General features: G+C 70.3%; 10 protein-coding genes and 1 non-coding gene across 11 annotated transcripts; 6 read left to right on the forward strand and 5 right to left on the reverse strand.

Annotated features, from left to right (window-relative positions):
- Positions 1-199: 199 nt before the first annotated feature.
- Positions 200-2,512, reverse strand: RHOBADRAFT_56564 (uncharacterized protein; the record flags this gene model as incomplete). Its single annotated transcript, XM_018418410.1, has 7 exons — positions 2,070-2,512; positions 1,673-1,996; positions 1,407-1,614; positions 1,024-1,329; positions 721-944; positions 429-657; positions 200-356 (listed from the first exon to the last, which is right to left on the reverse strand). Exons 1-7 carry the CDS (start codon positions 2,275-2,277, stop codon positions 200-202), a joined length of 1,656 nt encoding a protein of 551 aa, XP_018267574.1. The 5' UTR covers positions 2,278-2,512.
- A 179-nt stretch (positions 2,513-2,691) lies between these two features.
- Positions 2,692-3,592, forward strand: RHOBADRAFT_56565 (uncharacterized protein). Its single transcript, XM_018418411.1, has 4 exons — positions 2,692-2,842; positions 2,963-3,003; positions 3,083-3,396; positions 3,462-3,592. Exons 1-3 carry the CDS (start codon positions 2,708-2,710, stop codon positions 3,312-3,314), a joined length of 408 nt encoding a protein of 135 aa, XP_018267575.1. The 5' UTR covers positions 2,692-2,707; the 3' UTR covers positions 3,315-3,396; positions 3,462-3,592.
- Positions 3,593-5,310: 1,718 nt separating this feature from the next.
- RHOBADRAFT_56566 (uncharacterized protein) lies at positions 5,311-11,730 on the forward strand (the record flags this gene model as incomplete). Its single annotated transcript, XM_018418412.1, has 12 exons — positions 5,311-5,481; positions 5,634-5,885; positions 5,951-6,008; positions 6,083-6,314; positions 6,390-6,692; positions 6,764-7,119; positions 7,190-7,407; positions 7,493-9,219; positions 9,292-9,459; positions 9,532-11,101; positions 11,240-11,355; positions 11,571-11,730. The coding sequence occupies 12 exons, from the start codon at positions 5,311-5,313 to the stop codon at positions 11,728-11,730; spliced, it is 5,331 nt and encodes a 1,776-aa protein (XP_018267576.1).
- A 208-nt stretch (positions 11,731-11,938) lies between these two features.
- Positions 11,939-12,921, reverse strand: RHOBADRAFT_47706 (uncharacterized protein; the record flags this gene model as incomplete). Its single annotated transcript, XM_018415036.1, has 2 exons — positions 11,939-12,585; positions 12,660-12,921. The coding sequence occupies 2 exons, from the start codon at positions 12,919-12,921 to the stop codon at positions 11,939-11,941; spliced, it is 909 nt and encodes a 302-aa protein (XP_018267577.1).
- Positions 12,922-13,050: 129 nt separating this feature from the next.
- On the forward strand, positions 13,051-14,166 carry RHOBADRAFT_47707 (uncharacterized protein; the record flags this gene model as incomplete). The annotated part of the gene is made up of 3 exons (XM_018415037.1): positions 13,051-13,435; positions 13,515-13,926; positions 14,040-14,166. 3 exons carry the CDS (start codon positions 13,051-13,053, stop codon positions 14,164-14,166), a joined length of 924 nt encoding a protein of 307 aa, XP_018267578.1.
- An 11-nt stretch (positions 14,167-14,177) lies between these two features.
- Positions 14,178-15,218, reverse strand: RHOBADRAFT_56568 (uncharacterized protein; the record flags this gene model as incomplete). Its single annotated transcript, XM_018418413.1, has 4 exons — positions 14,178-14,428; positions 14,568-14,787; positions 14,867-15,031; positions 15,204-15,218. 4 exons carry the CDS (start codon positions 15,216-15,218, stop codon positions 14,361-14,363), a joined length of 468 nt encoding a protein of 155 aa, XP_018267579.1. The 3' UTR covers positions 14,178-14,360.
- A 213-nt stretch (positions 15,219-15,431) lies between these two features.
- RHOBADRAFT_30935 (uncharacterized protein) lies at positions 15,432-16,418 on the forward strand (the record flags this gene model as incomplete). The annotated part of the gene is made up of 3 exons (XM_018412934.1): positions 15,432-15,621; positions 15,714-15,960; positions 16,042-16,418. Coding segments are annotated over exons 2-3 (516 nt in total), but the record flags the coding sequence as incomplete, so codon positions are not given.
- Positions 16,419-16,913: 495 nt separating this feature from the next.
- RHOBADRAFT_65800 (uncharacterized protein) lies at positions 16,914-18,089 on the forward strand. The gene is made up of 8 exons (XM_018418777.1): positions 16,914-16,933; positions 17,008-17,163; positions 17,248-17,268; positions 17,350-17,428; positions 17,502-17,543; positions 17,620-17,641; positions 17,757-17,843; positions 17,934-18,089. Exons 2-7 carry the CDS (start codon positions 17,040-17,042, stop codon positions 17,820-17,822), a joined length of 354 nt encoding a protein of 117 aa, XP_018267581.1. The 5' UTR covers positions 16,914-16,933; positions 17,008-17,039; the 3' UTR covers positions 17,823-17,843; positions 17,934-18,089.
- Positions 18,090-18,386: 297 nt separating this feature from the next.
- On the reverse strand, positions 18,387-20,881 carry RHOBADRAFT_56570 (uncharacterized protein; the record flags this gene model as incomplete). Its single annotated transcript, XM_018418414.1, has 3 exons — positions 18,387-20,455; positions 20,536-20,713; positions 20,776-20,881. The coding sequence occupies 3 exons, from the start codon at positions 20,879-20,881 to the stop codon at positions 18,418-18,420; spliced, it is 2,322 nt and encodes a 773-aa protein (XP_018267582.1). The 3' UTR covers positions 18,387-18,417.
- A 154-nt stretch (positions 20,882-21,035) lies between these two features.
- On the forward strand, positions 21,036-21,127 carry RHOBADRAFT_t150. Its single transcript has one exon. It is a non-coding gene; the product is annotated as a tRNA-Ser (tRNA).
- Positions 21,128-21,304: 177 nt separating this feature from the next.
- On the reverse strand, positions 21,305-25,357 carry RHOBADRAFT_50421 (uncharacterized protein; the record flags this gene model as incomplete). The annotated part of the gene is made up of 3 exons (XM_018415310.1): positions 21,305-23,373; positions 23,446-23,768; positions 23,843-25,357. The coding sequence occupies 3 exons, from the start codon at positions 25,355-25,357 to the stop codon at positions 21,393-21,395; spliced, it is 3,819 nt and encodes a 1,272-aa protein (XP_018267583.1). The 3' UTR covers positions 21,305-21,392.
- Positions 25,358-25,871: the final 514 nt, after the last annotated feature.

Consider the following 25,871-nt stretch of genomic DNA (forward strand, 5'->3'; position numbering starts at 1 on the left):
GGTGAGGAGGAGAGGGGCGAACGAGGACCTGCTCGAGCGAGTCTGACCAGCTCGACAGGCTCTCTGCGTCTCGCTCTCGTCTGGCGTGTCTAGTACGCTCGCTCTCGCACTTGATCTCCCTCAGGCTCGCCCGTGTGGCACAAAAAAGCATCGACCTTCTCAAGCTACGTCTCCCTCGGCGTGCCACCGTCCCGCTCGCTCAGCCGATGCTGCCCGCCCTCTCCTCGGCGCGCACGATATCGCCCAGCGCACGCTCAAAGCGCGCGTAGGCGCCCTTGCCGAGGTCCGCCTCGGAAAAGGACGGCGCGACCGAGCGGATCAGGCGGCCGTCGGCGTCGTACAGGCGCTTGTAGCGGCTGTGGGGCGAGGTGGCGGGTCAGTGGCGCGTCCGGAGAGGAGAGGAGAGGGGCTGAAAGGGAGGGACGCACTCGGACACGGCGTCGCGCAGGCCGAGCACGATGTCGACGAGCCTCGCGACCGGCTCGCGCGGGTCGCTCGCCTGCTGGCCCGACTCGCGCCGCCCGAGGTCGGCGAGGACGCGCCCGTACGCGACGACGAGGGCGTCTCGAGCCGCGACGAGCTTGGACGACTCGACGGCGTAGCGCTTGAGGTCCGGGTACGCGTGCGTGAGGAGCACGAGGCGCTCGGCCGAGAGGTCTGCGCGGCGGCGAGTCAGTCCCTGCGCTCCCGAGAACAGGAGAGAGAGAAAACTGGACGCACTGATGCGGTCGCCGAAGCGGTAGATGTGCTCGAGCCCGAGGCGCTCGACGGCGACGTGCTTGACGCCCGGCGCGACGTCTGGCGGGTTGGCGGGCAGGCGCGGCAGGCTCGCGTACCGTGACCGGTGCGACAGGAGCGCCAGGTCGTCGAGCGTGAAGCTGACGAAATGCAGGGGCACGTCGGGCGCGATGGCGCGCAGAAGCGCTATCTGGCGCGAGAGCTCGCTGTGGAAGAGGGGCGACGAGGGTCAGTGCGGTTCTCGGCGCAGGAGGAGGGGAGAAGAGAGGCGAGAGAGGTGCGCACCCAGGGTGCCAGTCTGGGTGCTCAGGCAGGGTGTCGACGAACTGCCACGCGCCGGCGCCGTCGCGCTCCTCCCTCAGCGACTCGACCGAGCGGCCGTCCTGGCCCTGGCGGTACCGATTCGCGCCGCCGTCCGGCGTCGCGAATGCCGAGACGATGCCCGAGGCGGGGCGCGGGCGGCTCGAGGTGCTCGTGCTGCTGAGCGTCGTCGAGCGCGAGCGTGGTGCGGAAGGAGGTGGCGGCGGCAGTGTCGGACGAGGCGGGTAGCGCGCCGACGATGACGAGGCGACGTTCTGCTCGCGGGAAGACCTGTACGTCGAACCAGTCAGTGCAGGCTGCGAGAGGACAGACGACAGGCTCGAGCGGCGAGCCAAAGGCGGACGCACTCGGGAAACTCGACGTGGAACCCGCCCGCCCTGCTCCAGCTCGCGACCGACGCCAACAGCGGGCCGTTCTCGCCCGGACGCGCTAGGACGAACGCGATCTTGACGTTGGTGACCGTGACGGCGGACGCGACGAGCGCGACTTGCTGCGCCTCGACCTCGAAGCCCTCGAGCTCGATCTCGTTGCCGACGGCTCGACGACCCGCGAAACCTGTTGTGCGTCCTAGTCAGACAGGACGAGAGAGAGAGGAGAGCGAAAGAGGACGCACGGCGAGCGCCCGTCATGTCGTGCGCCAGGATCTTGAAGAGGACCTCGCGCTCTCGCCGCACGACGAGCGCCTCAGGCTCGACCGCGAGCGTAACGCCCTTCTTGTCGACCCACGCTCCGCCGTCGCAGCTCATCTCGCACCTGCTGACGGCATAGCCCTCGCGCTCGCGCGCCTGGCTCGCGCGCAGCAGGAAGAGCTGGGCCGCCTCGTCGGCCCACTCGAGCGAGGTGCAACGGCGGTTGAAGGGGACGAGAACGAGCTCGGCGGGGGACAGGGCGGTGGGCGAGTCGGGCAGGGCAAAGTCGAGTGGGTGGTCGAAGAGGGCTGTGCACGCGAGTTGGGCGAGGTCAGGCAGCGCTCGAGGCAGGGGGCGAAAGGGGGGCAGGCTGGGACGCACGTTGCTCGAGCGAGTCGCGCTTGTTGCTCTTGCGGTAGGTGTTCCTGCGGAAGAGAAACTCGAGGTAGGCGCGCTGGCGGACAAAGACGTCGAGGTCGGGTCGGAGGGACGCGACGGCGAGCTCTGCGGGCGAAAGCGACGCGAGCGAGTTGACGGTGACCGGGGCCGTGGGGTCCACACGCAGCAGTGCGCGACCAAGCGCGCTCATCTCGTGCAGCTGAGCAGGCGCAGGAGAGAGAGCGAAAGGGGCGAGGGGCGGACGCCGGGAGAGGGCGAACCGGCGACAGCTCCGCGGAGCCGCAGCGCGCGGACTCGCCGATCGGAGAGGAGTATCGCACGCTCGCCGAGCGCCGAGCTCGCAACAAAGCGGTGCACGCGCCGCAGGAAGCGCCGGTCGGGCGTCGCGTCAAGGAGGAGGTCGAGCTGGACAGCCGGATGCTCGAGGAGCTGGGTGCGACTCGCTGCCCTCCTGCCCACAGTCGATGTGCAAGGCCTGGCAGTCGGCCACAGAGAACGAGAAGAAGTGGGACGAGGCGACGTTGCTCTCGAGCGGGGCGACGACGACGAGAGCAACCTCGACCTCCCCCTCCTCGCCTCTCCCTGCTTGACTAGCCCGACGACAGCCACCAGCAGCGACCATGGCCCTCAGTGCCAAAGCCGAGATCCGCCAGCAGCTCAACCTCAAGAACCTGCAACGCCACGACCCGCTCATCGACCGCATCGTCACCTCGACCAGCCATGCCAGCTTGTACGACAACAAGGGCGACGGCTGGGTCAGTCCCCTCCCCTCTCTGCCGCACCTCGACCGACTCAGGCGAGCGCGCAGTCGCGAGCTCTGCCACCGAGCCCTCTCCGCTCACCTCCTCCTCCCCCGCCCTCTCCCTCGTCGACAGGTCAAGACTGGCGTCGAGGGTCCCATGTTCCTCTTTGCCCGGTGCGTCCAGTCTCTCTGCCTTCCCCTATCTCCCTGCCACAAGCACCCGAGCTGACCCCAAGCCTTGCGCCCGATGCAGCTCGACCGCCCCGCACTACGGCTTCTTCGTCCTGAACCGCAATGGCCTCGAATACGTCCAGGAGTTTCTCACCCCGCAGTGCGAGGTCGAGGTCGGCGGCGAGTTCATCCTGTACGAGCAGAGCGCCGACGCCGGTGAGTCGAGTCCGCCAGCTCGTCGAGCGACTGCATCTCGCCTCGAGCGGTCCTGCACACGACCGTCCCGGCGATCCATGCTCTTGATCGAGACCTGACACGCTCTTCTGCAGACTGCGCGACGGGCATCTGGGTCTCGGAGGAGAAGGAGCGGGTGCAGCTGAGCGAGCAAATGAGGCTGTGCGTCCTCCTGTCCTCCCGCGCTCCCTCCCATGCGCCTTGACCTGACCCTCGACCCGACACAGCCTTCGGTCCAAGGCAGCCGCCGCCGCCGCCGCCTCGGCGCACTCGCCCGCGCCGGCCGCATCCACCCTTCCCGTCGGCCAGTCCATCTCGCTCGACATGCTCTTCAGCGCCGCCTCCCCGACACCTCTTCCCGCCGCCGCACCCTCCCCTTCTGCACTCCCGACCAACCCGCTCGACGCCCTGTTCGCCAATGCGACCATCTCGCCCTCGCCCGCTCGCGCGACCCTTCCGACTTCCTCCTCGAAGGGTCCGAGCACGCTCGACCTCCTCTTTGCGGCGGCATCGCCCACACCGGCTGCCGCCGCACTGCCTCCGCAGCAGGCGCCGCAGCAGGCCCCGACGGGCATGGCGCTCCTCGACTCGATCTTTGCCTCGGCCAAGCCGGTCCGTCCTTCGCCCTCTCTCTCGCCCTTTCCCTCGCTTACCTGCCCTCGTCCAAAGGCGCTCTCGCCCCAGCCTGCGCCCGCCCAGATCCCTCAGCCTCCTCCCCAGCCGCAGCCGCCCAAGCCCAATGACGCGCGCGCCCTCCTCGCCATGCTCGGCCACCCCATGTCGCCCTCGTCCGCCCCTGCTCCTGCCGCGCCCGCGCCTGCGCCCAAGCCCAACGGCGTCGCGCCCGCCGCACCGGCGTCGGCGGCCCCTGCGCTGCAGACGACGACGCACCCGGCGCCGTTCGCGCTCGCCGTCTCGCCGACTGCCGCACCTGCGCCCGCGCCCGCACCAGCGCCGACGTCGCCTACCGCCGAGCGCAAGCCCGCCTCGACGTCACCGCAGCAGCAGAAGCAGGCCAACGTGGCCGACGGCGACAGCAAGCCGCGGCCGACGTTCGCGCGCCCGGTCCTGAGCCACGACATCTTCGACAGCATGCCGTTGCCGCCCAAGAAGGCGCCCGTCGCGCACCAGCCGCCGGTGCAGGCCGCCGCTGTAGAGCAGGTGCAGGCGAGTGTGCCGGTCGAGAACGGGCGGGACGAGGTCGAGGCGCAGGTCGAGAAGGAGGCGGCGCCGAGCGAGGAGAAGAAGGCGGTCGAGCAGTCGCAGCCGGCTGAGGTGGAGCAGCCGGCCGCCGTCAAGGCGCCCTCGCCTGCGCCCGCACCTGTGTCGGCGCCGACGTCGGCGCCTGCACCCGCACCCGCACCCGCACCCGCACCCGCCGCCATCCCCTCGCCCGCGCCGGCCTCGCCTCCCACCGCCGCTCGCCCTGCGCCCGCCGCCGCCGCCACCGCCACCGCCCAGCCGCTCCTCCTCGGCAAGCCTGCTGTCCTCGACTTTGCCGACAAGGCGGCCAAGAACGCCAAGGTCGGGCTCGAGCCGGCGCGCGACGAGCCGATGGGCAAGGACGAGTTTGTCAAGCGCGTCGTCGAGCTGCTGCAGGTGCGTCCGGCCTGTTCTCTCCTTCTCTCTCTCTCTACCTCTCTCTTAAGAGGAGGAGTCGCTGATTCGAGTGTCGGTCGTCGGTCGCAGAAGCCGAGCCTGTCGATGCAGCTGTACGGCAAGTACCTCGAGCGGTTCGAGGAGGAGAGCGAGTGAGAGGGCGGGGCGGGTCAGTGCGTGAGGGAGACGGAGCGCATGCTATCGCCTGTTGTGTTCTTACTGTACCCTCTGCCGGACCGTCGAGAGCGAGCGAGTCGAGCGGGCGGTCGGACCGTCGAGAGGTGCGTCCTCTCCCTCTCTCCCTCTCTCCTTCCTGAGGTTGTCGCCGGACGGATCTGACTCTCCTTCACGTGTGTACAGCGATCGAGAAGAGCAGCAAGCCGCAGAGTGACCGCGTCGAGGGCACGGTTGAGAGCGAGAAGAGGAGCAAGCACGCCTCACCGCCAGCCATCGCAAGCTGCCCTGCAAAGGGCCAGTATGCAGGCTCAAGCGCCATCCCGTGCGCCCCTCAAGGCGCTCCTCGCCATCCGGGCTCGCCTGAGCCCGCCTCCTCCTCCCCTCGCTCCCGACAGCGCCGCACCGCCTCGCTCTGCCCTCGACACGGCGACCGCGGGCCTGCACACCTGGCTGGGCGACCTCGCAGCACTCGTGCGTCCCCTCTCCCTCCCTCGTCTCCCACCTCGCCTCGCCCCTCGTCACCGCATCTTCCTCGGTCGCCCGCCCGATTTGCGGGGCGGGCTCGAGCCCCCTCGTCCGCATGCACTGACCGTTCTGCCTCTCCTCCTCTGGGCACCCTGCAGGACGGCCAGCCTCCCGACGCCGACAGCGACCTCGCCGCACTCGTCCGCGAGAAGCACCTGAGCTACAAGGTCCCGAGCGGCGCCGAGAAGGAGAAGGGCGCCGGCCCAGACGGCACCAAGGCCGTCGCCATGCTCGACGCCATGCGCGACCTCGTCACCTGGCTCCTCGACCGGGTCCTCGACAAGGGCGAGAAGGACAAGGTCGCGCGAGGGTGGGACGAGGTGCTCGTCGCCGTCCTGCTCGGAATCGAGGTGCGCCCTCTCTCTTCTCTCGCCGCGACCAACGAGCGGCCCTGACACACACCTTTTCCTCGCAGCGTCACCTTCGCGACAACGACTTTGACGACGGCCGTACGCCCGACGAGGTCCTCAAGTGTGCGTCGCGCCCGTCCTCCTCCCTCCTCTCCTCTCCGTCCTCGCAAGCTGACTCGGCGCATTCCTTCGCACAGGCCGCAAGCTGTTCTACAACCGCCTCTACAAGCCGCTCCTCCGCGTCGTGTTCCCGACCCTGAATGCGACCGCGCCCGCCGGCTTGGTCTTGGTCACGGGCCAGACGGTCGACGCGGCGAGCTCGTCGAGAACCGTCCCGAGGTGGGCCAAGTACGCCGCGCTCGCGACGCTCGCCGCGTCGATGAGCAAGAACAAGTACGCCAAGTCGACCCTGAGGGCGCTCCTTCCGCCGTGCGTCCCCATTCCCTCCCCTCTTCCTCGAGTCGTCGAGCCGCAGCCTGACCTTGCGCTCCGACCCGCTCGCAGCGACTACCTCGCCGCCATCTTTCAGTCGGGCGCCGACTCGCACCTGTCGCACCTCGCCCTCGAGGTCGCCTTCCGCATCGCGCCGCCTGCGCCCAAGCCCAAGTCGCGCGAGGCGACAGCGGCGGCGGCCGACAAGGCGCAGGCCGAGGAGCGCAAGACGTTCGTCGTCGCCCTGTTCCCGCCGAGTCGGTTCGGCTACGACTGCGTCAAGCTCCAGAAGCGGTTCGACGAGCTCACGGTCGTCGACTGGTTCGAGCAGACCTCGCGCCTGCTCCAGGAAATCGCCGACGGCCACATCAAGCGGTCCGTCTCTCTCCTCCTCTTCCTCGTCCTCTACACGTTTCAGTACTGACGACCTTACTCGTGCGTAACAGGGCGCAGCCGTTCCGGGTCCTGTCGCTCGACTACAACGGCTACCCGCTCCTCGACCGGCCGCACGACTCGCAGCGCCCCAGCTCGGCCGTTCCTGACAAGCCCGACCTCGACGAGATCGCCGACGGCTTCTACGAGAGCAACATGCTGTGGTTCGGCCGACACGAGCTCGCCATCGACCTGCACGAGCCGCCCGAGATGGTCGAGCGGCACAAGGAGGAGCGCAGGAGGCTCGGGATCGAGAGCACGGCGGCCGGCGAGGACGAGGGCGACGGGTACGAGGTCGAGAAGGAGAGGGCGGTGGTCGAGCTCAGCGCGGTCCACGCCGTGCACGTCGACGACCTCGGGACCGACCTCGGTGCGCTCGCCTCCCTCTCGCCGCGTCCTCCTCCTCGCGCAGAACCTGACCCTCGCTCCGTCCCTCGCAGAGCTCATGCGCGTCATGTTCATCATCGCCGACTCGTCGCCGCTCAAGCTCGGCAACCGGGCGCACCCGAGCGAGGCGACGCACATCGGTACCGCGCGCATGGGCGAGACCGAGTCGCAGGCGCCCGGCATCGGCATCTTTCACAAGCTCGTCGTCGTCATCCCGACCTTGGGCAACAACCTCGGCGTGTTCAAGAAGGCCATCGAGGAGCGAGGGTCGGTGCGTCGCGTGGCTCCCTCGACTGTCTTTCGCGCACTTGCCTACGAGCAGGGTGACTGACTGCGTCCTGTCTGCCCTCACGCAGATCTACAAGATGCTCCGGCCGACCATGTTGCGCTACCCGATGCGCGTGCCCGTCCTTCCTCCTGTCGACGACCGCGCTCCGCCCAAGCCGGCCCCGACCGCCGCACCGCCCAAGCCCGTCGCGCTCAAGCCCGTCGCGCTCAAGCCTGCCACGTCCAAGGTCGTCGCGCCAAAGCGCCCTGCGCCAGACCCGTTCGCCGCGGCGGCCGCCGACAAGCGCAAGAGCGGCGGCGCCGACGTCGCCAACGTCAGCGCCGTCGACCGCACGCCGCGCAAGTCGAGCCAGGCCGGGCCCGTCGTCGCCGAGCCGTCGCCGCCGCCGCTCGCTGTCGACAGCGAGGGCACGAGCCAGGAGGGGGAGGCGCGTCGCCGGCGCAAGGAGGTCGCGCAGCTCGCGGACCTCGCGGTCGGCAGCAGCCCGGTCCAGGCGGGTCCTTTGCGCGAGGGCGAGGGCAAGGGCAAGGAGGGCCGCGCCGAGGACGCGATGGAGCTCGACCAGGAGTTCGGCGGCGGGCGCGACGAGGACGAGGACGAGGAAATGGAGGAGACGGCGCACACCGACTCGATCGTCGAGGAGAGCGTCGAGCTGTACGGCCCGTCGCACAAGAAGGCCGTCGTCCCGGTGTTGACGTCCAAGCCGTCCACTGCGCTCGCCAAGCGCGCCCTGCGCCGCACCGCGTCCGACCTGACCGACCCCGACTCGGCCGGTCGCAACTCGGCGTCGCTCGAGGTCGGCAAGCCTCGTGTCGGCCATGCGGCGGCGTCTACCTCGGCGGCGACCTCGACGACGAGCAAGAAGGTCGTCGCCGACAAGCCCGCACCGACGCCGTCGACGGCAGCGCCCGCCGGCCAGCCCGAGTTCAAGGTGCCCGCCAAGAAGGTCGCGCGCGCTCAGCGCACGCCGGCCGGGGCCATCGTCTCTGCGCATGCGCCGGCGTCCAAGAAGGTCGTTCCCGCAGCCGTCGAGGCGGCATCGGTCCCGCAGAACGAGTCGGCGCCGACGCACCTGGTCGAGAAGGTCGTCGTCGCCGCACGCGTCGTCGCCCGTCACGAGGACGATGGCGAGCGCGAGCCGGCGTCGAAGGACGATGAGTCGGCTCGTGCGGCCGACGGCAAGAGCAGGCCGCGTCGCGCGGCGGCGAGCAAGGCTGAGGCCAAGTTCAAGGGCTCGAAGCGGCGCCGAGCCGACGACGACGCCGAGACGAGCGACGCTTCAGCCGCCGACGCCGACGACGACGGCGATGACGACAACGTCGACGAGGCGATCAAGAAGAAGGCGCCAGCTCGCGGCAAGAAGGCGGTCAAGGACTCGGCCGCCGCACCTCCTCCCGCCACCAAGCGCTCCAAGAAGACGCCCGCGCCCGCGCCCGAGCCCGACTCGCCCCTCACGTCCGAGCCGGCGACCGACTACGACGACGAGGGCCCGCTGCACGCGTCGCTGTCGACGACGCGCCGCAGCGAGCCGACGGCCAAGAAGTACGGCCGTCAGCCCAAGGCCGCCGCGCCGGCGGCCAAGATGCGCAAGGCGGCGACGTCGCGCGCCAAGGTGACGAGCCCGGTCAAGAAGCGCCAGAGCAAGAAGCGCGTCGTCGAGAAGAAGGACGACGAGCAGGAGAGCGAGGGCGACGAGAAGGACGAGGAGACGCCGCGCTCGCGCACGACCAGGTCGAGGGGCGCCGCCAAGAAGAAGAAGGTCGTCGTCCAGTCGCCTCACGCGTCGGCCGCCGAGTGCGTCCACGATCTCTTGCGTCATTCTCGCCGTCTCGGCCTGGAACTGACCTTCCTACCTCGCACCCGCAGGGACGTCTCGCCGCGCAAGAAGGGCGACAAGCGCGTCTCGGACGACATTCCGCCACCTCGCGACCTCGACGCCGACGAGCTCAAGCGCGTCAAGGAGTTCGAGGCGCTCAAGAAGCCGCGCAGCAGCGAGGGCGCCCAGAAGGAGAAGGCCGTGCGCTCGTTCTCGCAGTGCGTCGCCTCGTCCTCTTTCTCTCCCCCACCTCGTTGCACCTCGGACTGACCCGCCTCTCTCCTCGACAGACTCGTCTCGCGCGACCGCATCCGTACGCCGCCCGACGAGGTCATGCCCGAGGCCGAGCCGCTCGGCGGCGTCGGCAGCGAGCACCGGGCCGCCCACATCGAGGGCGAGGACGACTCGTTCGACCCGGGCTTCTTCCCCGACGACCTCGCCCTCGTCCCTGCGCTCGACGCCCTGGCGCCGTGCCCGCCTCACGCCCAGAACCTCCTCGGCGTCGCCGACCACGGCAACGCTCCGCCCCGCCGCCGCGAGGCCTCGCCTTCGCCGTTCCTCGACCCGGCCAAGGACGAGACGTTCGTCGAGCGGGCCGTGCCCGCGGCCAAGGAGCGCCCGGCCATCCTCGTTCCCGACAGCCCGCCGCAGGCCGCCGCCGCCGCCGCCAAGGCGAGGGCCGTCACCGCTCCTGCCTTGTCCTCCCCGCACCCTCAGCGCCACCCTCAGCAGCCGCAGCACCCTCCCCCTCGTCCGCCCAAGCCCGTCGTCGATCCCGTCGCGACGTCGCCGGCGCACGAGCCCATGCAGGTCGACTCGCCGGCGGGCCCACACGGCGCCGACGACTCGGGCGTGCACTTTGCGCCGCCGCTCGGCGAGCGCAGCGCGGGCAAGACGCCGCACGGTGTGCAGCATGCCGTGCCCTCGGCGGCGGCGGCGTCCACGACGGCGGCGAGGGCCGGCCCGAGTGCGACGGTCACTCGCGCCGGGCTCGGCGCGCTCCCGAGCGGGCTCAAGTTCTCGGGTCTCGGCCATGCGGCGCCTACCGCCCCGAACGGTGCCCCGACAACCGCCTCGCGAGCGTTCGAGCCTGCCACGACCGCCGCCGTCGCCGTCGCCGGGCCCAGCTCGGCCCGCCCTGCCTCGGCGTTCACCTTCAGCCCACCTCGCACGTTCACGCGCCCTAACGTCGCACCGACGCGCCCGGCGGCGACGACGGCGGCGAGGACGCCGTGGAGCTGGGCCCGTCCCGAGGTCGACCAGGCGACGCAGGTCGGCGCCTCGCTCGAGACGGGCCACGACGCGCCGCACCAGCACGAGCCGCAGCGCGAGCCTCGCTCGCCGCACAAGGAGCACGCCTACCTCGACGCGGCGTCGCTGCGCGCCAAGGTCGGGCCGCCGCCGCCGCCGCCGCAGCTCGTCCGGCGCCCGTTCGAGGCCGCGCCCCGTGCGGCGCCCGCCGCGTCGAGGCGCTTCGTCCCGGCGACGTCGGCGGCGAGCTACGGCCGCTCGGCACCCGCGGTGCACTCGGCGCAGAGCTCGGCGTCGCGCTCGACGGCGAGGGACCGCTCGTCGTTCTCGCTGCCGGCGTACCGCCCGCTCGGACCTTCGCACGCGCCGCTCCATGTGGCGCACTACCAGGCCCGTGCGTCCCTCTTGGGCCCGTCGACGTCGACGCCGCGCCGTGCCGCAGGGGGAGGAGCAGGTGGAGGAGGCGCGGCGGTGCCGAGCCCGGCTCGGGCGCAGAAGCAGCAGGCGCGCGCTCAGCAGCAGCCGCAGCAGCAGGAAGGAGGAGAGGCGGACGGGGCGTGGGAGGACGACGACGAGACGCTGCTGCGCTTCTCGGAGGAGTTTGGAAGGGTGCGTCCCTCGCATTTCTCTCTCTCTCTCTCGCCGGCCCGAGAAAGGAGGCACTGACTCTTGCCTCGTGCCTCGTCCTCCTTTCAACTTCCTCACCTCTTTCGCCCCGTCCCGTCTCCTCTACCCTCGCTCGAGCAGGCCCTCGTCGACAAGCAGCGCGAGCGTCGCGAGCGCCGTCGGGCGGTCGTCGAAGCGGGCATGCGGCGGCACAACGCGATCGTCGGGCAGTACGTCGACGAGGTCAAGGCTGAAGCGTGCGTCGCTATCTTTCTCTCTGTCTCTCTCGAGGTGGTGCGACTCGGGAGCGAGCGCGTGCAGGAGACTGACATTGCTCGCGCACGTTCCCCCTCCTTCCTTCCTCTCCTCCTGCCCCACCCGCCACTTGCCCGCCCTCGCCCGCTCACCCTCCCTCCCCACTCACTCCCTCACCCCCTCTCTCTCGCCCCGACCCGACCCTGTCCCTCAACAGCCTCTCCCTCGCCTCGCTCGTCGCGGACCGCGCAGCGCATCACGCCTCGCAGTGCGCGCCCGAGCACGCGACGACGCGCGCGATCAAGGACGTTGGCGACAAGGCGAGGGAGATCATGCGCTGGGTCGAGGAGGCGGCGGCGGAACTTGGCGACGAGTGAGGCGGCGAAAGGAGGGGGAGGTGGGAAGGGGAGCGCTTGAGAAGGACGACGAGGGGGACGCAGGCTTGGAACGACGCGCTTTTTCTGTCTCGCTCTCGAGTTTCGACCAGACGAGAGAGAGAGGAAGAGGTACGACGACCGAGAGAGGAGAGGGAGAGAGAGAGAACGACGAGTTGCACCCCTCCTCGCGCTCGAGCCCACGCACGCTCTAGACGCCGTCGGCCTCGCGCCTGAGCGCCTCGAGCCTCCTGCCCTCGTCCCTCCAGGCCTTGAACCCGACCGGCGGGCGCTCGACGCCCCACCTCGCGCGCAGCTCGTCGATGGGCGTCTCCCACTCTTGCTCCCACGGGACGCCGATGAGGCACTGTGCCCTCGCGCCCGCGCGGAGCGCCCACGGGCCGTACGTCCTCCACAGCCTCTTGCGCTCGCTCGCCTCCATGCGCAGAGGTCCGACGACGCCGCTCAGGACGGCGACGGGCAGGCCAAAGTTGCTCGCCTCGAACCACTTGACGACGAGCTCGGCGGGGAGCGAGACGCCAAAGCCGAGGAGGACGTGGTACAGGTCGTGCGACTCGCGGTACCGCTGCATGACGTACGCGAGCTCGTCGTCGGGCACGTAGCGCACTGGGTCGCGCGTGTCGGGCGAGACCTTGTTGCGCGCGAGCCAGGCGGCGTAGCTGTGGCCGAGGGTGCCCTTTGGGAGGGCGGCGAGGGAAGGGAGAGAGACGGTCGACGAGGAGAGGCGGGGGCGGGTGCGGAGGAGGGCGCGGCCCGAGGGCGTCGAGCGCAGGTGCGCCTGGAGGCGGCGCAGCGAGGCGAGAGGAGACGACGTCTCGGAGAGGGTCGCGATCATGTCTGTTTTCGGGGGAAGGGGGGTGCGTTCAGTCGTGTGTGTGTGCGGCAGAGGCTCGTCGAGGGCAGGGGCTGACCGTGGCGGTGCGTGTCGACGATGCCCATGACGGCGGATCCGAGGGTGAGGAGGGTGCGCTGGAAGGCGTTGATCGGGACATGGCCCGGGTAGAGCGAGTCGGGGGTGGTCGGGAGGTCTTCCTGGCGGGGCACTGGGCGGCTCGAGGTCGAGTGGGTGCGGCGAGACGCGAGGGACGAGGTGCGGGGCGATGAGGAGGCGAGGGGGACGAGGGGCCGCGCGAGGGCGAGCTGGGAGGGGACGCAGGTGCAGCGGGCGAGCATGGTGGCGTGTGGCTCTAGTGCGCTGCTCGTGTCTGTGCTTGGTGCGAGGTGGGACGAGCGACAGCTGCCCCGACCTCCGACGTCGCTCCCTCTCTCTCACACACACCGTGGACCGATGCGGCCACGAGCATGACGCGCTCCTCGCTACAGCGCACCCTGCGCCTCCTCCCCTCTGGCCACTGGGCCCCGTCCCCACTCCCGCTCAACCTCGCCCTGCGGCACCCTCGCACCCGCGCACCAGCCCCACCGCACCAGCCCGACCCGCCGCCCCGCCGACCTGCGTTCGACACGCTCGCGAGCGACGCCACGGCCGCACCTTCGCTCCAGGGCGTGCCCGCCCCGCTTGACGGCACAAAGCCCGGCGACGGCGGCGCGAGGACCGCCCTCCCGCTCGACGCGGCGGCGCACCAAGGTCCCGCCGAGGGCGCACGAGGACCACCAGTGACGATGACGAGGAAGAGGACCGTCCTCGGCGTCGAGCTGCCGACCAAGCCCAAGCCTCCCGAGCCAGACGGTGCGTCCCCCCTCCTCTCCCTCTCCCTCTCCTCGCCACAGTGTGTACCTCCCAGACTAAACCGCGCACCCGCCCGCAGAGTGCTGCATGTCGGGCTGCGCCACGTGCGTGTACGACCTGTACCTCGAAGACGTCGAGCACTTTCACGCCGAGGCGCTCGAGCGGCGCGAGAGGGTCCTCGACGTGCTCCGGCGACAGCGTGGCGGCGCAGCGGGGCGCGAGGGCGAGGGCGAGAGCGAGGGAGGACGGGCGCGGGTATGGGGCACGAGCGAGGAGGAGGATGGCGCGCCGAGCGGGTGGGGCGAGGCGGTCGATGTGCTCGGGCCGTGGAGCGATGCCGTGCGGGACCTCGCCGCCGCGGCGTCGTCGTCGGCCTCTTCCTCGTCGGCGGGCGCAGGAGCGCAGAGCGACGCCGAGCGGGCCGACGAGGCGCGCGACAAAGCCGAGCGCGAGCTCAAGCGCGCGAGGGACGCGCTCGACCCGGGCATGCGGTGCGTCCTTGCAGTTCCTCTCTCTCTCTCTCTCCCCTCTCGTGCCTCTCTCGTTCCCTCCCTGACTATCGTTCTCCCCTTCCCTCTCTCGCCCGCGCTCGCCCCCGCGACAGCGCCTTCCTCGAGATGGAGGCGCGCATCAAGGCCAAACAGCGCGAGCAGGCCGCCTCGGCCCGCCCGGCGTCGCCCGCGCCCGGCTCGAGCTCGCTCTCGTCGAGCCCGCCTGCGCCTGCGACATGAACTGGACGAGGAGAAAGGGGGAACGGCTCGAGGGTGGGTTACAAAAAGGGGCGGCGCGCGCCAAAGCTACTCGCGCCGACTCGACTCGACTCGACTCGACTCGACGCCCGCCCGCCCACCTCGACAGGCTATCGTACAACAACGCTCCACCCCGACGACGAACGACGACCGGCGGCACGGCGGGCACGGCCTGATCAGGGCAGGCGGAGCTTGCGCTCCATGCCGAGGTGGAAGTCGCCCATGGCGGTCGACTGGGCGCGGTCTGCGGGGCGGGGTGGGGGCGGGCGAGGGTGGCGAGGAGGAGGAGAAGGAGAAGAGGAGGATGGGCAGGGCGAGAGAGGGTCAGTAGACGGTTCGAGCGCAACTAGACTTGTCCCCGAGAAAGAGAGCGCGAGACGGACCGATGAGGACGTCCTCGGGCCTGATTTCCTCGTCGAGGCCCATGAGGATGTCGAGGGCGAGGTTGCCAGGCTTTGTGAAGCCATTGCCGGGGAGGCCGAGCGAGAGCGGGGTCGGGGCCGACTGGACGAGGGCGCGCTCCATGCCGAGGCGGACCGGGGCGTGGAGGCCGTAGGTGGTGCGCGCGAGGGTGAGGGCGAGGTTCTCGCGGGTCGAGTCCCACTGCGGGCGAGAGTGGGTGGGTGAGTGAGTGAGGCGGAGAGGGAGAGGGAGGGGTTACGCAAGCGGGGAGGAGGCGCACCTGGGCAAGGCGGTTCTCGAGCGGGTGCTTGGGTGCGGCGTCTGCAGCGAGGGATCGGATGCCGTGGCTCAAGGTGTCGTGCAGGCCGTGGGCGTTGGCGGTCGTGGCGAGCGAGACGGCGTCGTTGGAGGGTTGCGACGCCGGGACGAGGAGCAGAGAGGGTTCCTGTGCGGGTACGGGGCTGGGTCAGTGTGGTTCTGTGTGGGTAGTGCAAGGGTCGAGGCTTACCATGGTTTGGCTTGAGGAAGGAGCGGGTGAGATGAGGAGGACCAACTGACGACGACGACGAGATGAAGACGACGACGACCACGGCACCACCTCTCGCTCTCCCACACACCCGACGCTTAACCATGGCCACCCGACAGGACCAGGCCCTCCTGCGCCGCCTGAGCACCATCTCGCACCTCGTCACCGTCCTCTCCGGCAAAGGCGGCGTCGGCAAGTCGTCCGTCTCGGTCCAGCTCGCCCTCGCCCTCCTCGCGTCCGACCCGTCCCTCCGCATCGGCCTCCTCGACGTCGACCTCACCGGGCCCTCCCTCCCGCGCATGCTCGGCATGGAAGGGCGGGACGTCCACGCGAGCGACGACGGCTGGGTCCCCGTCTACCTCGACGCTCGCTCGGCTCTCGACAGGGCCGCTCAACGAGGGCTCACGGGCGCGCAGGTGGGCGGCGACGGCGCTGAGGGTGCGGCGGCAAACGACGGGCGGGCGGCGGGCGACGGCGCGGCGACGCCATCTTCCTCGCGAGCAGATGAGGTGAGCACCCTCTCTCCCTCTGTTTGCGCTCCGCGCGCTCCTCTCCCACACAGCGAGGTCCGACGATGACTGACTTGGACCCTGAGCAACAGCCCTCTTCCGGCACCGCACCACCCTCGACCTCGACCTCGTCCTCTGCACCGCCCCCACCCGCACCCTCGTCCTCTCGCGACACGCGCACGGGCGGCCTCCTCGCGTGCATGTCGATCGGCTTCCTCCTGTCGTCGTCGCGCGAGTCGGTCGTGTGGCGCGGGCCCAAGAAGAACGCCATGATCAAGCAGTTCCTCGCAGAGGTGCGCTGGGGCGACCTCGACTACCTCATCGTCGACACGCCGCCAGGTCCGTCCTCGTCTCTCGCTCTCTCGATCGCGAGTCGCACCAGGTCTTGACGACTGACCCTGCGTCTACTCGCGCGCACAGGCACGTCGGACGAGCACATCTCGCTCCTCGAGTCGCTGCGCCCGATCCTCGCCCCTCCCTCGCCCTCTCCCGCCCTCCCGACCCTGTCGGCCCTCCTCGTCTCGACCCCACAAGCCCTCGCCCTCCTCGACGTCTCGAAAGAGCTGTCGTTCGTGCGCCGCACCCAGCTCCCCTTGCTCGGCCTCGTCGAAAACATGAGCGGCTACGTGTGCCCGCACTGCGGCGACGTCGTCGGCGTCTTTGGCCAAGGCGGTGCCGAGGACTTTTGTCGCCGCGAGGAGGAGCGCAAGGCGAGCACGGTCGAGGGCGAGGGCGGCGGGTGCGCCTTCTTGGGCCGCATCCCGATCGACCGCGAGTTGGTCGCGCTCCTCGACGACGTCGCGGCCCAGGGCGCCCCCGAGGTCGCGCCGGCCGACGTCGACGCGATGCAGGTCGACGGCGACGGCGAGCGAGCGGGCGCAGCAGGAGCAGGAGCAGGAGCTGGAGCTGGAGCTGGAGGAGCAGGAGGGCCGGCGCCGCCGCCTCGAGCGACGCTCGTCGAGCGGTACCAGGCCATCCCGAGTTTCCCCGTCGTGCGGCAGCTCGCGCTGCGGGTGCGCGAGCTCGTCGACCTGCAGGCCGAGCGCGAGGCGGGCGAGGGGCGCAGGCTCGTAGTGAGGGAGCGGGGCGGGCGAGCGTGAGAGGGAACGCGCGAGTTGCGGGGCTCTCTCGAGGTCGGGGCGCGATAAGGGGAGAGGCTCGGCTGAGAGAGCGAGAGGGACGAGGCCCTCGGCGTGCAAGGGAGCGAGGGTCACACGACTTGAGCGAGGAACTTGCCCTCCCCCACCTCCTCGGTCGGGCAAACCTCTCTCTCTCCCTCCTTCCCCTCACTCGGCTCGCGCCCGCTCTTGCAGTGCGCCCTCTCCCTCTCTCGCTCGCTCCTGCCCACGCACCGCCCCCGTACCGACCCTCCCTCCCTCGTCGCAGAGCAAAACCCCTCCCCCACTCTCATCGCACCAATGGACGGCTCCGCAGCGCTCAACGCCGTCACGTCCATCGGGTCCAACGCCTCGGTCGAGCTCGGCGACTACATCGCGTGCGTGCACGGCCTCGAGCAGTGCAAGAACTGCGACCTCGACGCCCGTGAGCCTCTTCCCCGCTTCCCCTTCCCCGCCGCGCGCCCCACTTGCGTCCCGACTGACTCTTCTCTCCCTCTCTCGCGCGCAGGCGAGGACAACTCGTTCACCGGTGCGTCGCCGCTCTCTCCCTTTGTCCCGTCGCCCTGCAGCAGGGTAGGCGAGACTGATGCGCTGGCGATGACGCACGCAGCTGGCGTCGACCCCGAGCCCAAGCGCGAGTCCGTCCAGGTCGAGTTCAGCATGAACAAGGACGGCGAGCCCCAGTGCAAGTGCGTCGCCCGTCCTCTTTTCCTGTCTCTCGCGGCTGCGAAAGGAGCTGACCCACGAGTCGAGCGAGCGCAGGAAGCACAAGAAGGTCGAGTGCTCGCAGTGCTTCAACTTCAAGTGCGCCCGCCTTTCTCTCTCTCTTTTGAGGTGCTCCTCTAGGAGCAGGTACTGACGACGAGCTTGGGTCCCACAGGAAGCAGATTGTGAAGCTCACCGTGCGTCCACCTTTCGCTCTTTTTCTCGATACGCGACCTTCCCAAGTCCGACTCACGCCTCTTTTCCTCGCCTCCCCTCGCCCTGCCCCTCCCTCGACGACGTTCCCGTCCGCAGAAGGAGGGCCAGAAGCGCGCCAAGATCGACGCCAAGAACAACCCCATCTCGAACCTGCTCGTCTAAAGGGCCGGAGCCCGTCGAGAGGTGCGTCCTGTCGCCTCCTCCCTCCTCCTTCCCGGCCCCTCTCTTCGCGAGAGAGCGACTGACGCACCTCCCTCGCGCGCACGCACGCAGAGACGTCCATCGCTCTCGCCGGCCCCGGTCCTCGTACCCTTCTCGTCCTCGCCCGTCTCGCTCTCTGTCTGTACCTGCCTCGCTTCCTTGTCCTCGTGTCTCTCTCCCTCTCTCTGTGTTCGGAACTTGTGAATCGAAACAAAGCTGCAGTGCCCTCACTCGTCGCCTTGCTCGCGCTTGCGAGAGAAAGAAGAGGAAAAAGGAGTCGCGCTCGAGCCTCTCGAAAGACCCATAGCGAGAGCGAGAGAGAGAGAGAGAAAGAGGTGCGAGTTTCGGCCGACGAGGGGGCACGAGCGGAGGTGGTACACACAAGGGAGGGCTACTGCTTTGACGAGGTAGGGGGAGGGGGAGGAGCGAGGCGTACAACACCTGGGGCGAGGGGAAAGCTAGTGCAGAGACAGAGGGGGCCGTGCGACAGGAAGTCTAGGATGCGATGCGCGAGGGAATGGACGAGAGAGAGAGAGGGATAGGGGAGAGGCTCTAGCTAGTACCGAGACCTGCGCTCGCCGCGGTCGTCGCGGTCGCGACGCTCGAACCGGCTCGAGTCGCGGTCGCGGTCTCCTCCACCACCACGGCGCTCGTACCGGTCGCCGCCGTCACGACGCTCGTAGCGGTCGCCGCCCTCGCGACGCTCGGCGTACCGGTCACCGCCGCGCTCGCCGCGCTCGCCGCCGAACCGGTCGCCGCCGCCGCCGCTGCGCTCGCGCGAGCCGCGGCTGCCGACGTAGCCCCGGCGCTCCCACGGCTTGCCGCCGCCGTCGTCGCGGTCCCGACGGCCGCCAAAGCTGCCGCGGTCCTTGCCGCGGTGCTTGGTGCGGCCGTCGTTCATGCCGAGGCGCTTGAGGAACTCGTCGCTGACGTACGGCTCGTCCTCGAGGCCGAGCGCCTCGACGCTCCACCGCTTGAGGCCCGTCAGGACGACCTCCTTGGTCGTGCGGAGCTCGTGCGCCTTGTTGAGGTAGTAGCCGAGGAGCGACGCGAACGTCTCGCGGACCGTGATCGTGTCGAGCGCGGGGAGGACGTTGGTCTTGAGCGACTCGGGGAGCGTCTCGAGGCGAGGCGACAGGACAGGGGGGAGTGTCATCGCGCGAGGCGACGGGCGGTCGCGCGAGAAGCGGTCGCGGCGGGACGACGACGACGGCGACGGCGCGGCGACGGCGGCGGGTGCGGCAAAGGCCGGCGGGTTGGCGTCCCACTCACTCGCGAGCGTCGTGAGCTCGCGCTGCAGGTCGCCGACCGTGCACGGCTTGAGCGGGACGTCGTTGAGCTGCCACGAGATGAAGCCGCTCTCCCACGGGAGGAGGACGAGGTCGCCGCGGCCGGCCTTGCCCGCGCGGCCCGTGCGCCCGACGCGGTGGATGTACATGTCGCGCGACGGCGGGACGCCGACCTGGATGACGCGAGTGACGCCCGGGTAGTCGACGCCGCGAGCCGAGACGTCGGACGTGACGAGGACCGAGTAGCCCGTCGACGCGCGGCGGAACAGGTCCGACGCCTTGGTGCGCTGCTGCTGCGTCTTCTTCGAGTGGATCTCGATGCAGAGCGTGTCGCGGCCCCAGGGCAGGTGCCCCTTCATCTGCTGCAGGACGCTCGAGAAGAGCTCGGTCATGCGCGTCGTCGGGAGGAAGACGACGGCCTTGCCGCCGGCCGTGCCGCCGTTCTTGGCCGCCTCGTGCGCCCACAGCATCTGGTCGTGCGCGATGAGGCGCATGACGTGCACGAGCTGGTCCTCGGCGCGGGGCAGGATCGTGTGGAACTGCGGGATGTGCAGGTGCGTGTCGACCTCGTCGACGGGCACCGTGTCGATGTAGTCGTGGTCCTTCTTGAGCGTCTTGCGCGCCACCTCGCGGATCTGCTTCGACACGGTCGCCGAGAACAGGAACGTCTGGCGGCTGTCGGGGTTGGGCAGGTGCGACGAGATGGTGGCGATGTCGTCCGAGAAGCCCATGTCGAGGAGCGTGTCGGCCTCGTCGAGGATCAAGAGGCGCGTGTTGGCGAGCGGCTTGCGGATCGCCGACTCGCTCTGGAGCATGTCGACGCAGCGACCGGGCGTCGCGACGACAATGTCGTTGCTCGGGCTGCGAATCCAGTCGCGCATCTGGTTCGACTTGGAGGCGCCGCCGACGAGGAGCCGAACGCCGAACTGGGGCAGGTGCGACGTGAGCGCGATCGCCTCGTTGGCGATCTGGGTCGCGAGCTCGCGAGTCGGCGACAGGATGAGGGTGCCGACCGACGCTTTAGCGTGCGTGGCGAGCGCCTTCTTGGCCTCTTGCGACGACGCCTCGGGGTTCTCGGCTTTGAACGTTTCGAGGAACGACTCGAGCTCGTTCAGGCGGCCCTCGAGCGCCGGAATGAGGAACGCGAGCGTCTTGCCCGTGCCCGTCTTGGCGCGCACGAGGAGGTCCTGCGCCGCCTCGATCTCGGTCCCGGCCGTGTCGAAGCGCTTGGGCGAGGCCGAAAGGCGCGGCAGACGCGCGAGGACCTCGGCCTGGACGTCGCTCATCGTCTCGTACTTGAACGGCCTGCGAGGCAGGCAAGGAGAGCTCGGTCAGCTCGTCGTCCTGCGCTCGCTCGTCGACAGAAGGGGAGAGAGAGGACGCACTTCTCGGTGATGGCGCGGTAGACCGGCGCGTGGAGCGACGCCTGGATCGACTTGTACGTCTTGGTCTGCGGCGGTGCAGCGGCCGACTCGAGGGGCGCGTCGACCGGGGCTGCTGACGACAGGGCGACATCGGCGAGCGGCGAGGTCGGTGTGAGAGGTGCCTCAGTCGAGTACAGCGCTGCGCAAGGGACTCTGGTCAGTTGTGAAGGCGGACGAGGGAGGATCGCAAGGCAAGCTCACCTCGGAGTGCGGCCGGGCGCAACAGCGACAGGGGCGCTGCGCGCGGGGCTGCACAGACGGCAGGGCGCGCAAGCAGCCGCAGCGAGGTGCGGGCGAAGCGGAACATGCCAAGGTCGGCGAGGGGTGGCGAGAAACAGAGGCGAGCATCCGCATCTCGACGAGCGCGGGCGCGCGCGCAAGTTCGGAATCGGACCGCTGCCGGCTTGTATTTATGCTGGGCGTGATATGTATGCACCAAGTCGCCGGCTGCTCATACAACAGGCCAGATGCCCGAGCGGTTAAGGGGATAGACTCGAATCAACTCGCCATCTATTAGGCTTTGCCTGCGCAGGTTCAAGTCCTGCTCTGGTCGCTTCTCTTTTTGCTCCTCTCGGATGCGCTTTTCCGACGGTGCGAGGGTGCAGATCTTTTGCCCGCAGCTGAGCGCAGAGACCCCCGAAGCGAGAAGGGCGCCGAGGCAAGGGCCGGCACTCGACTGCGCTCGAGCCTCTCCTGCTCCAGACGACGCTCGCGGGCGCTCAGCTCGAAGAAAGGTCGCTTGAAGAGCTCGATGCATTGCGGGAGGCTATGGGCTACATGTGCGACAGAGAGAGAGAGACAGGGAAGGGAAATCGCCCTCAGAGCGAGTCGGACCGCCACATCGCCGGCGACGCGCGGTCAAACTGGCCCGAGTCCTCGCCACCCGTCAGGTCCGGCGAGTTGTACGCGCTCAGGTCAAAGCTCGCCGACCCGGAAGCGCGAGAGAGGCCGAGCGGGACGAGCGTCTGCGCTTGACCGTCGGCGCGCTCGGGCGTGCTCTCGCCGACCGAGTCGTCCTCGTCGCGCTCGGCGGGCGGCGTGCCGAGCTGCACGACAGGGACGGCGCCGGCGAACGCAGTCGGCGTGACGACGGGCGAGCGCTCGGCGGCCGGGCCACGCACGGTCGAGCCGTCCGACTGCGTGCCCGAGTGCTCGCCCGACGACGACACGTGCGACCAGCGCCCGTCGTCGACCGACCTGGGCGGCTCTCGCGCCGTGACGAAGCTCGCGTGCCCGTCGGCGCTCGCGAGCAGCTCGGACGGCGGGCGCAGGTCGAGGTCATCTCGCGCCTGGGCATCGTGCGCGTCCTCCTCGGCGCGCGCTCGCTGCACCTCGTCGAACAGGCGCTGCGACGCGAGAGTACGCTCGGCCTGCCCTGCGGCGAGCTGCGCCCGCAAGTTGGTCGTGCGCGCCGGGTCCCACCCGCTGCCGAGCTGGTCTGACGGCGACGGCGTCATCGACGGCGCCGACGACGAGGTCGAGTCGAGGTGGGCAGGCGAGTCGCGCTCGTCTCGAGGCGTCGAGGCAGCCGTCGTCGAGGCGTACGGGCTCGAGAAGGCCGAGAAGCGCGAGACGAGAGGAGGACGGGGCGAGGCGAGGATGTTGGGCAGGAGCGACCGAGGGGCGGTCTCGCCGACCGACGCGTACGGCAGCGTCGACAGCGACCCACCGGTGGCGCGAGGCGGGAGCGAACGTGGCGAGAGGTCGATGCCCGCCGTCGGGAAGACGATGAGGCCCTCGCTCGGCTCGTGCTGGAGGGACCGCATGCGGCGGTGCAGGATCGACTGGCCGACGTCGCCGCTCGCGCTAAAGTCGTCGGCACCCGCTGCGACAGATGCACGACGGGGCTCGATGCTCGACGTGTGCGCGACGTCGCGAGCCGGCGCGACCCACCGGGGCGGGGACGGCGTCGCCGGCGAGAACTGGATGAGCGGCGAGGGCGGCTCGCCGTCGAGTTTGGGCGAGGTGGGCGCTCGGGCTCGGCGATACGACAGCTCGGACGAGTCCTGGTGCTGCGGCGCGTCGCTGCGCAAGAAGATGGGCGCGCTGCCGCGCCGGGCCGGCGAGTCGTGCTCGACGCGAAGGACGGTCGCGTCGGTCGCGAACTGGCCGGTGCTGTACGCCTCGCGCGCCTTCTCGAGCCCGTAGCCAGTCACGTACGGCGACTTGGCGAGGACGGGCGACAAGCCGGCGCTGGCGGCGTCGTCTTGGAGCGGCGTGACGCCGAGGCAGGCGAGGATGGCCGTGCGGATCCGGCGCTGCCGGCGCGTGCGCCAGGTCGAGTACATTACGGACGGCCGACGCGACGAGAGCGACGGCGCCGAGGACGTGCGACGCTGCGCCGACTGGCCGAGCGCCGGGTACGTCTCGAGAGGACGACGACGGGCGAACAGGGCCGACAGGCGGGGCATGCCCGCGACGACAGCTGCGACGAGGACGAGGACGAGTCGCCAGGCGACCCACGCCGCGTTGGCGAGCAGCACGCCGGCCGAGAAGCGCGACAGGGTGCCGTCGGCGTCGAAGAAGGCCGAGTCGCGAGCCGTCGTGCTCGTCGAGGTGCCGTAGGCGGTCGTGCTGAAGAGGAGGAGGACGGCGACCGTGATGCCGGCTCGAGGAAGAAGGAGGAGGACCGTTGGCCAGTTCTGGCGGTACCGGCTGGCCGTCTCCTGGACGCCGTCGGTCAAGGTCGTGCCCTCGACGGCTTGGGCGATCGTGCCGGAGCGGCCAAAGGGGGCGAGGCGAACGCGCCAGAAGAAGGAGAAGTGACTGTACGAGCGCAGGCAGGCGAGCTTGAAGGAGCTGTGGCGGGGAGAAAGAGAGGTCAGTGAGCGGACCTCTCGAGCGTGTGCGGCGAAGGCGATGAGGGCTCACGCTGCGCCGGCGTAGACCTTCTCAATCTCGACACTGCGGTCGCCGCTCTTCCACCGCGAGTAGTAGTCGCGCCCGAGCTCCTTCCAGACGAGGACGCCGAAGAACCATGCGGCCGTGCACGCGCCGTAGACGCCGACGGCGACCCACCAGCCGGTGCTCGGCTCGATGTCGGGCACGCCGACGAGGGCGCGAGCAGCGATGTTGCGCGACGTCGGCGACGGGACCGACGGGTACCGGGCGAGCTGACACAGGACGTAGAGGAGGACAAAGTCGAGGAAGAGGGTGACGGGGACGTGGGCGAAGACGGCGATCGGGTACAGGAGCTGCGAGGCGACGGTCGAGAACGAGTGAGTGTCAAGGACGCTGTACCCTCGAGAGGAGAGAAACAAGGACGCACGAAGAGCAGTCGCGGGAACCTGCCCGCAAAGTCGCACATGGACCAGTCCATGCGCTCGGGCCGACACAGCGTCTCGGTGCGCAGGCGCTCCCAGTCGCCGTCGCCCGCCACGTCGGGGCTCTCCTTCTCGCGAGGATCGAGGACGACGACCTCGAAGCGCTCGCGAGGGGCGCCGCCCTCGGACCGAGCGCGCGAGTTCCTCGCCGCGCTGCCGAAGCGTGCGTCGCCCCGGCGCAAGACCGACTTGGTCGACGTGACGCTCGGCTGCGGGAAGAGGCGGCCGACGGCGCCGGTCGACGGGCGACGTTGGCTCGTCGGCGCCGTAGGCGAGCCCACCGACACGACCCTCGCCACCTCGCCGCCGCCGCCGTGCTCGTCCTCGCCGTCGTTCGCGAGCGCCCGGACGCTCGGCACCTCGCTCAGGCGTTTGCTGCCGCGGCGCAGCTGCGGACCGGCGCGCTGAGCGCGCACGTACGCGTCGGCGCCGTCCTCGGTGCTGACGTAGCGACGGTGCCGGCTCGACCAGACGCTCTGCGCTCGCGGCGTGGCCGTGTTCGCCGCCTGCGGCGAGGGCGGCTCGGACGACAGGTCCTCGACCGTCGTCTGGCGGACACGGGCGCGCGTCCCTCGCGGCGAGACGTGGACGTGCTCGGCGGGAGGAAAGGGCGCGAGCCGACCCGGCGACGGGTGGAGGAACTGCGGCGCGCGGTGGACGTCTGCGCTCGGCGCCGGGGCCGACACAAGCCGCTGCTCGTCCCACCGTCTGCGCATCTCGCGCGCCTCGACGCCCTCTCGGTCGAGCCCCAGGTCTGCGCGAGGCGACCAGACGACTCGACCCTCCTCGTCGCCCTCGACCGCCCGGCCCTCGTTGGCGCGACGAGCGACGAGCGCCTCGAAGCCGCCGACGCTGAGGCGGCTCGGGTCGCCCGAGGTGGGCGAGTCTACTCGCGAGAGCTCGGCGGGCGACGCGACGGCGGCGCCGGGCCCAAAGTACGACGGGACGGGCTTACGCCTCGACGACGTGCTCCTCGTCATCGGGATGGGCGGAAGGAGGCCGCTGCTCGGGCTGGCGTGCGAGGGCGGGACGGGAAAGTCGGACATCTGGGGGGACGTCTCGGACGATGGAGGGCCCGGCCGCAGCGCGTACTGGTCCTCGCTCGCGCCTGCGCCGCCGAGTACGATCGCGGCCGGCGCGTTGAACATGACGGCCTGCTCTGGATGCGACGGGCGACGAGGACGCGGCGGCGAGCCGGTCCGGGTGCGCTGCGGCGGGCGCGGTCGCGCAACGTCGAACGTCGCGCCGCCGCTGCTGATGACGGGCGAGGGTTCGAGCTGAGGCGTGGACGGAACGTCGGGGCGGTCGTGCGGGGAGAGAGGAGGAGGTGCGGCGTGGAGGGTTGTCGGCGGGCTGAACGAGGTGCGGCGAGGAGCGCCTGGCGCGAGCGGGATGGCCGACAGGTAGTGCCAGTCGCGAGGCTCTTGTGCCGTGTCGAGGCTCGCTCGCGGCGACGCCATGGCGGATCGAGGTCGTGGCTCGGAAACGAGCGTGATGCCCAGGCGAGGGCGGCAGTGGAGAGCGGCGACGCTCGAAGCGCGCGCGCAGGCGGTGGGCGGTTGGTGGAGGCGGTGCAGGGACGCTCAACGCTCGACGCTGGAGCGCTGCAGGCGGCGTCGTCGTCGTGCGTCGGGCGGTCGGGTGCGGGATGGAGGCTGCCCGGCGGCGTCGTCGTCTCGCCGTGTGCTGCCCTCGGGCGACGAGCAATTTGCTCCGAGCGGGTGCGCCAGTCTCAGCACCGGAGCCTCCTGCATTGATCGACCGGTGCCAGGGGGGGCGGAAGTGGAAGGAGAGGAGCGAAAGACACCGATGAACGCCAGGGGAAGACAGAGCGTGAAACCTCGCTTCCTGCTCGACGCGGGCTCAAGCAGCATGAAGGCACCTGTACGCTTGCTCGTGCACGGCTGAGGCGCGGCTCCTCGCGCCAGGCAGAGACGCTCGCTTCGAGGGACAGTGCGCTCTCCTCTCCTCCCG

Source organism: Rhodotorula graminis (genome assembly GCF_001329695.1).
Source record: "Rhodotorula graminis WP1 unplaced genomic scaffold RHOBAscaffold_21, whole genome shotgun sequence".
NCBI lineage: Eukaryota > Fungi > Basidiomycota > Microbotryomycetes > Sporidiobolales > Sporidiobolaceae > Rhodotorula > Rhodotorula graminis.

Bases quoted from the DNA above. Each gene is read 5' to 3' on its own strand.
- RHOBADRAFT_56565 (XM_018418411.1), top strand. From the start codon at position 2,708: ATGGCCCTCAGTGCCAAAGCCGAGATCCGCCAGCAGCTCAACCTCAAG. The intron at 2,843-2,962 runs GTCAGTCCCCTC...CCTCGTCGACAG, and splicing joins ACAACAAGGGCGACGGCTGG to GTCAAGACTGGCGTCGAGGG. The intron at 3,004-3,082 runs GTGCGTCCAGTC...CGCCCGATGCAG, and splicing joins CCCATGTTCCTCTTTGCCCG to CTCGACCGCCCCGCACTACG.
- RHOBADRAFT_65800 (XM_018418777.1), top strand. From the start codon at position 17,040: ATGGACGGCTCCGCAGCGCTCAACGCCGTCACGTCCATCGGGTCCAAC. The intron at 17,164-17,247 runs GTGAGCCTCTTC...TCTCGCGCGCAG, and splicing joins GAACTGCGACCTCGACGCCC to GCGAGGACAACTCGTTCACC. The intron at 17,429-17,501 runs GTGCGTCGCCCG...GAGCGAGCGCAG, and splicing joins GACGGCGAGCCCCAGTGCAA to GAAGCACAAGAAGGTCGAGT.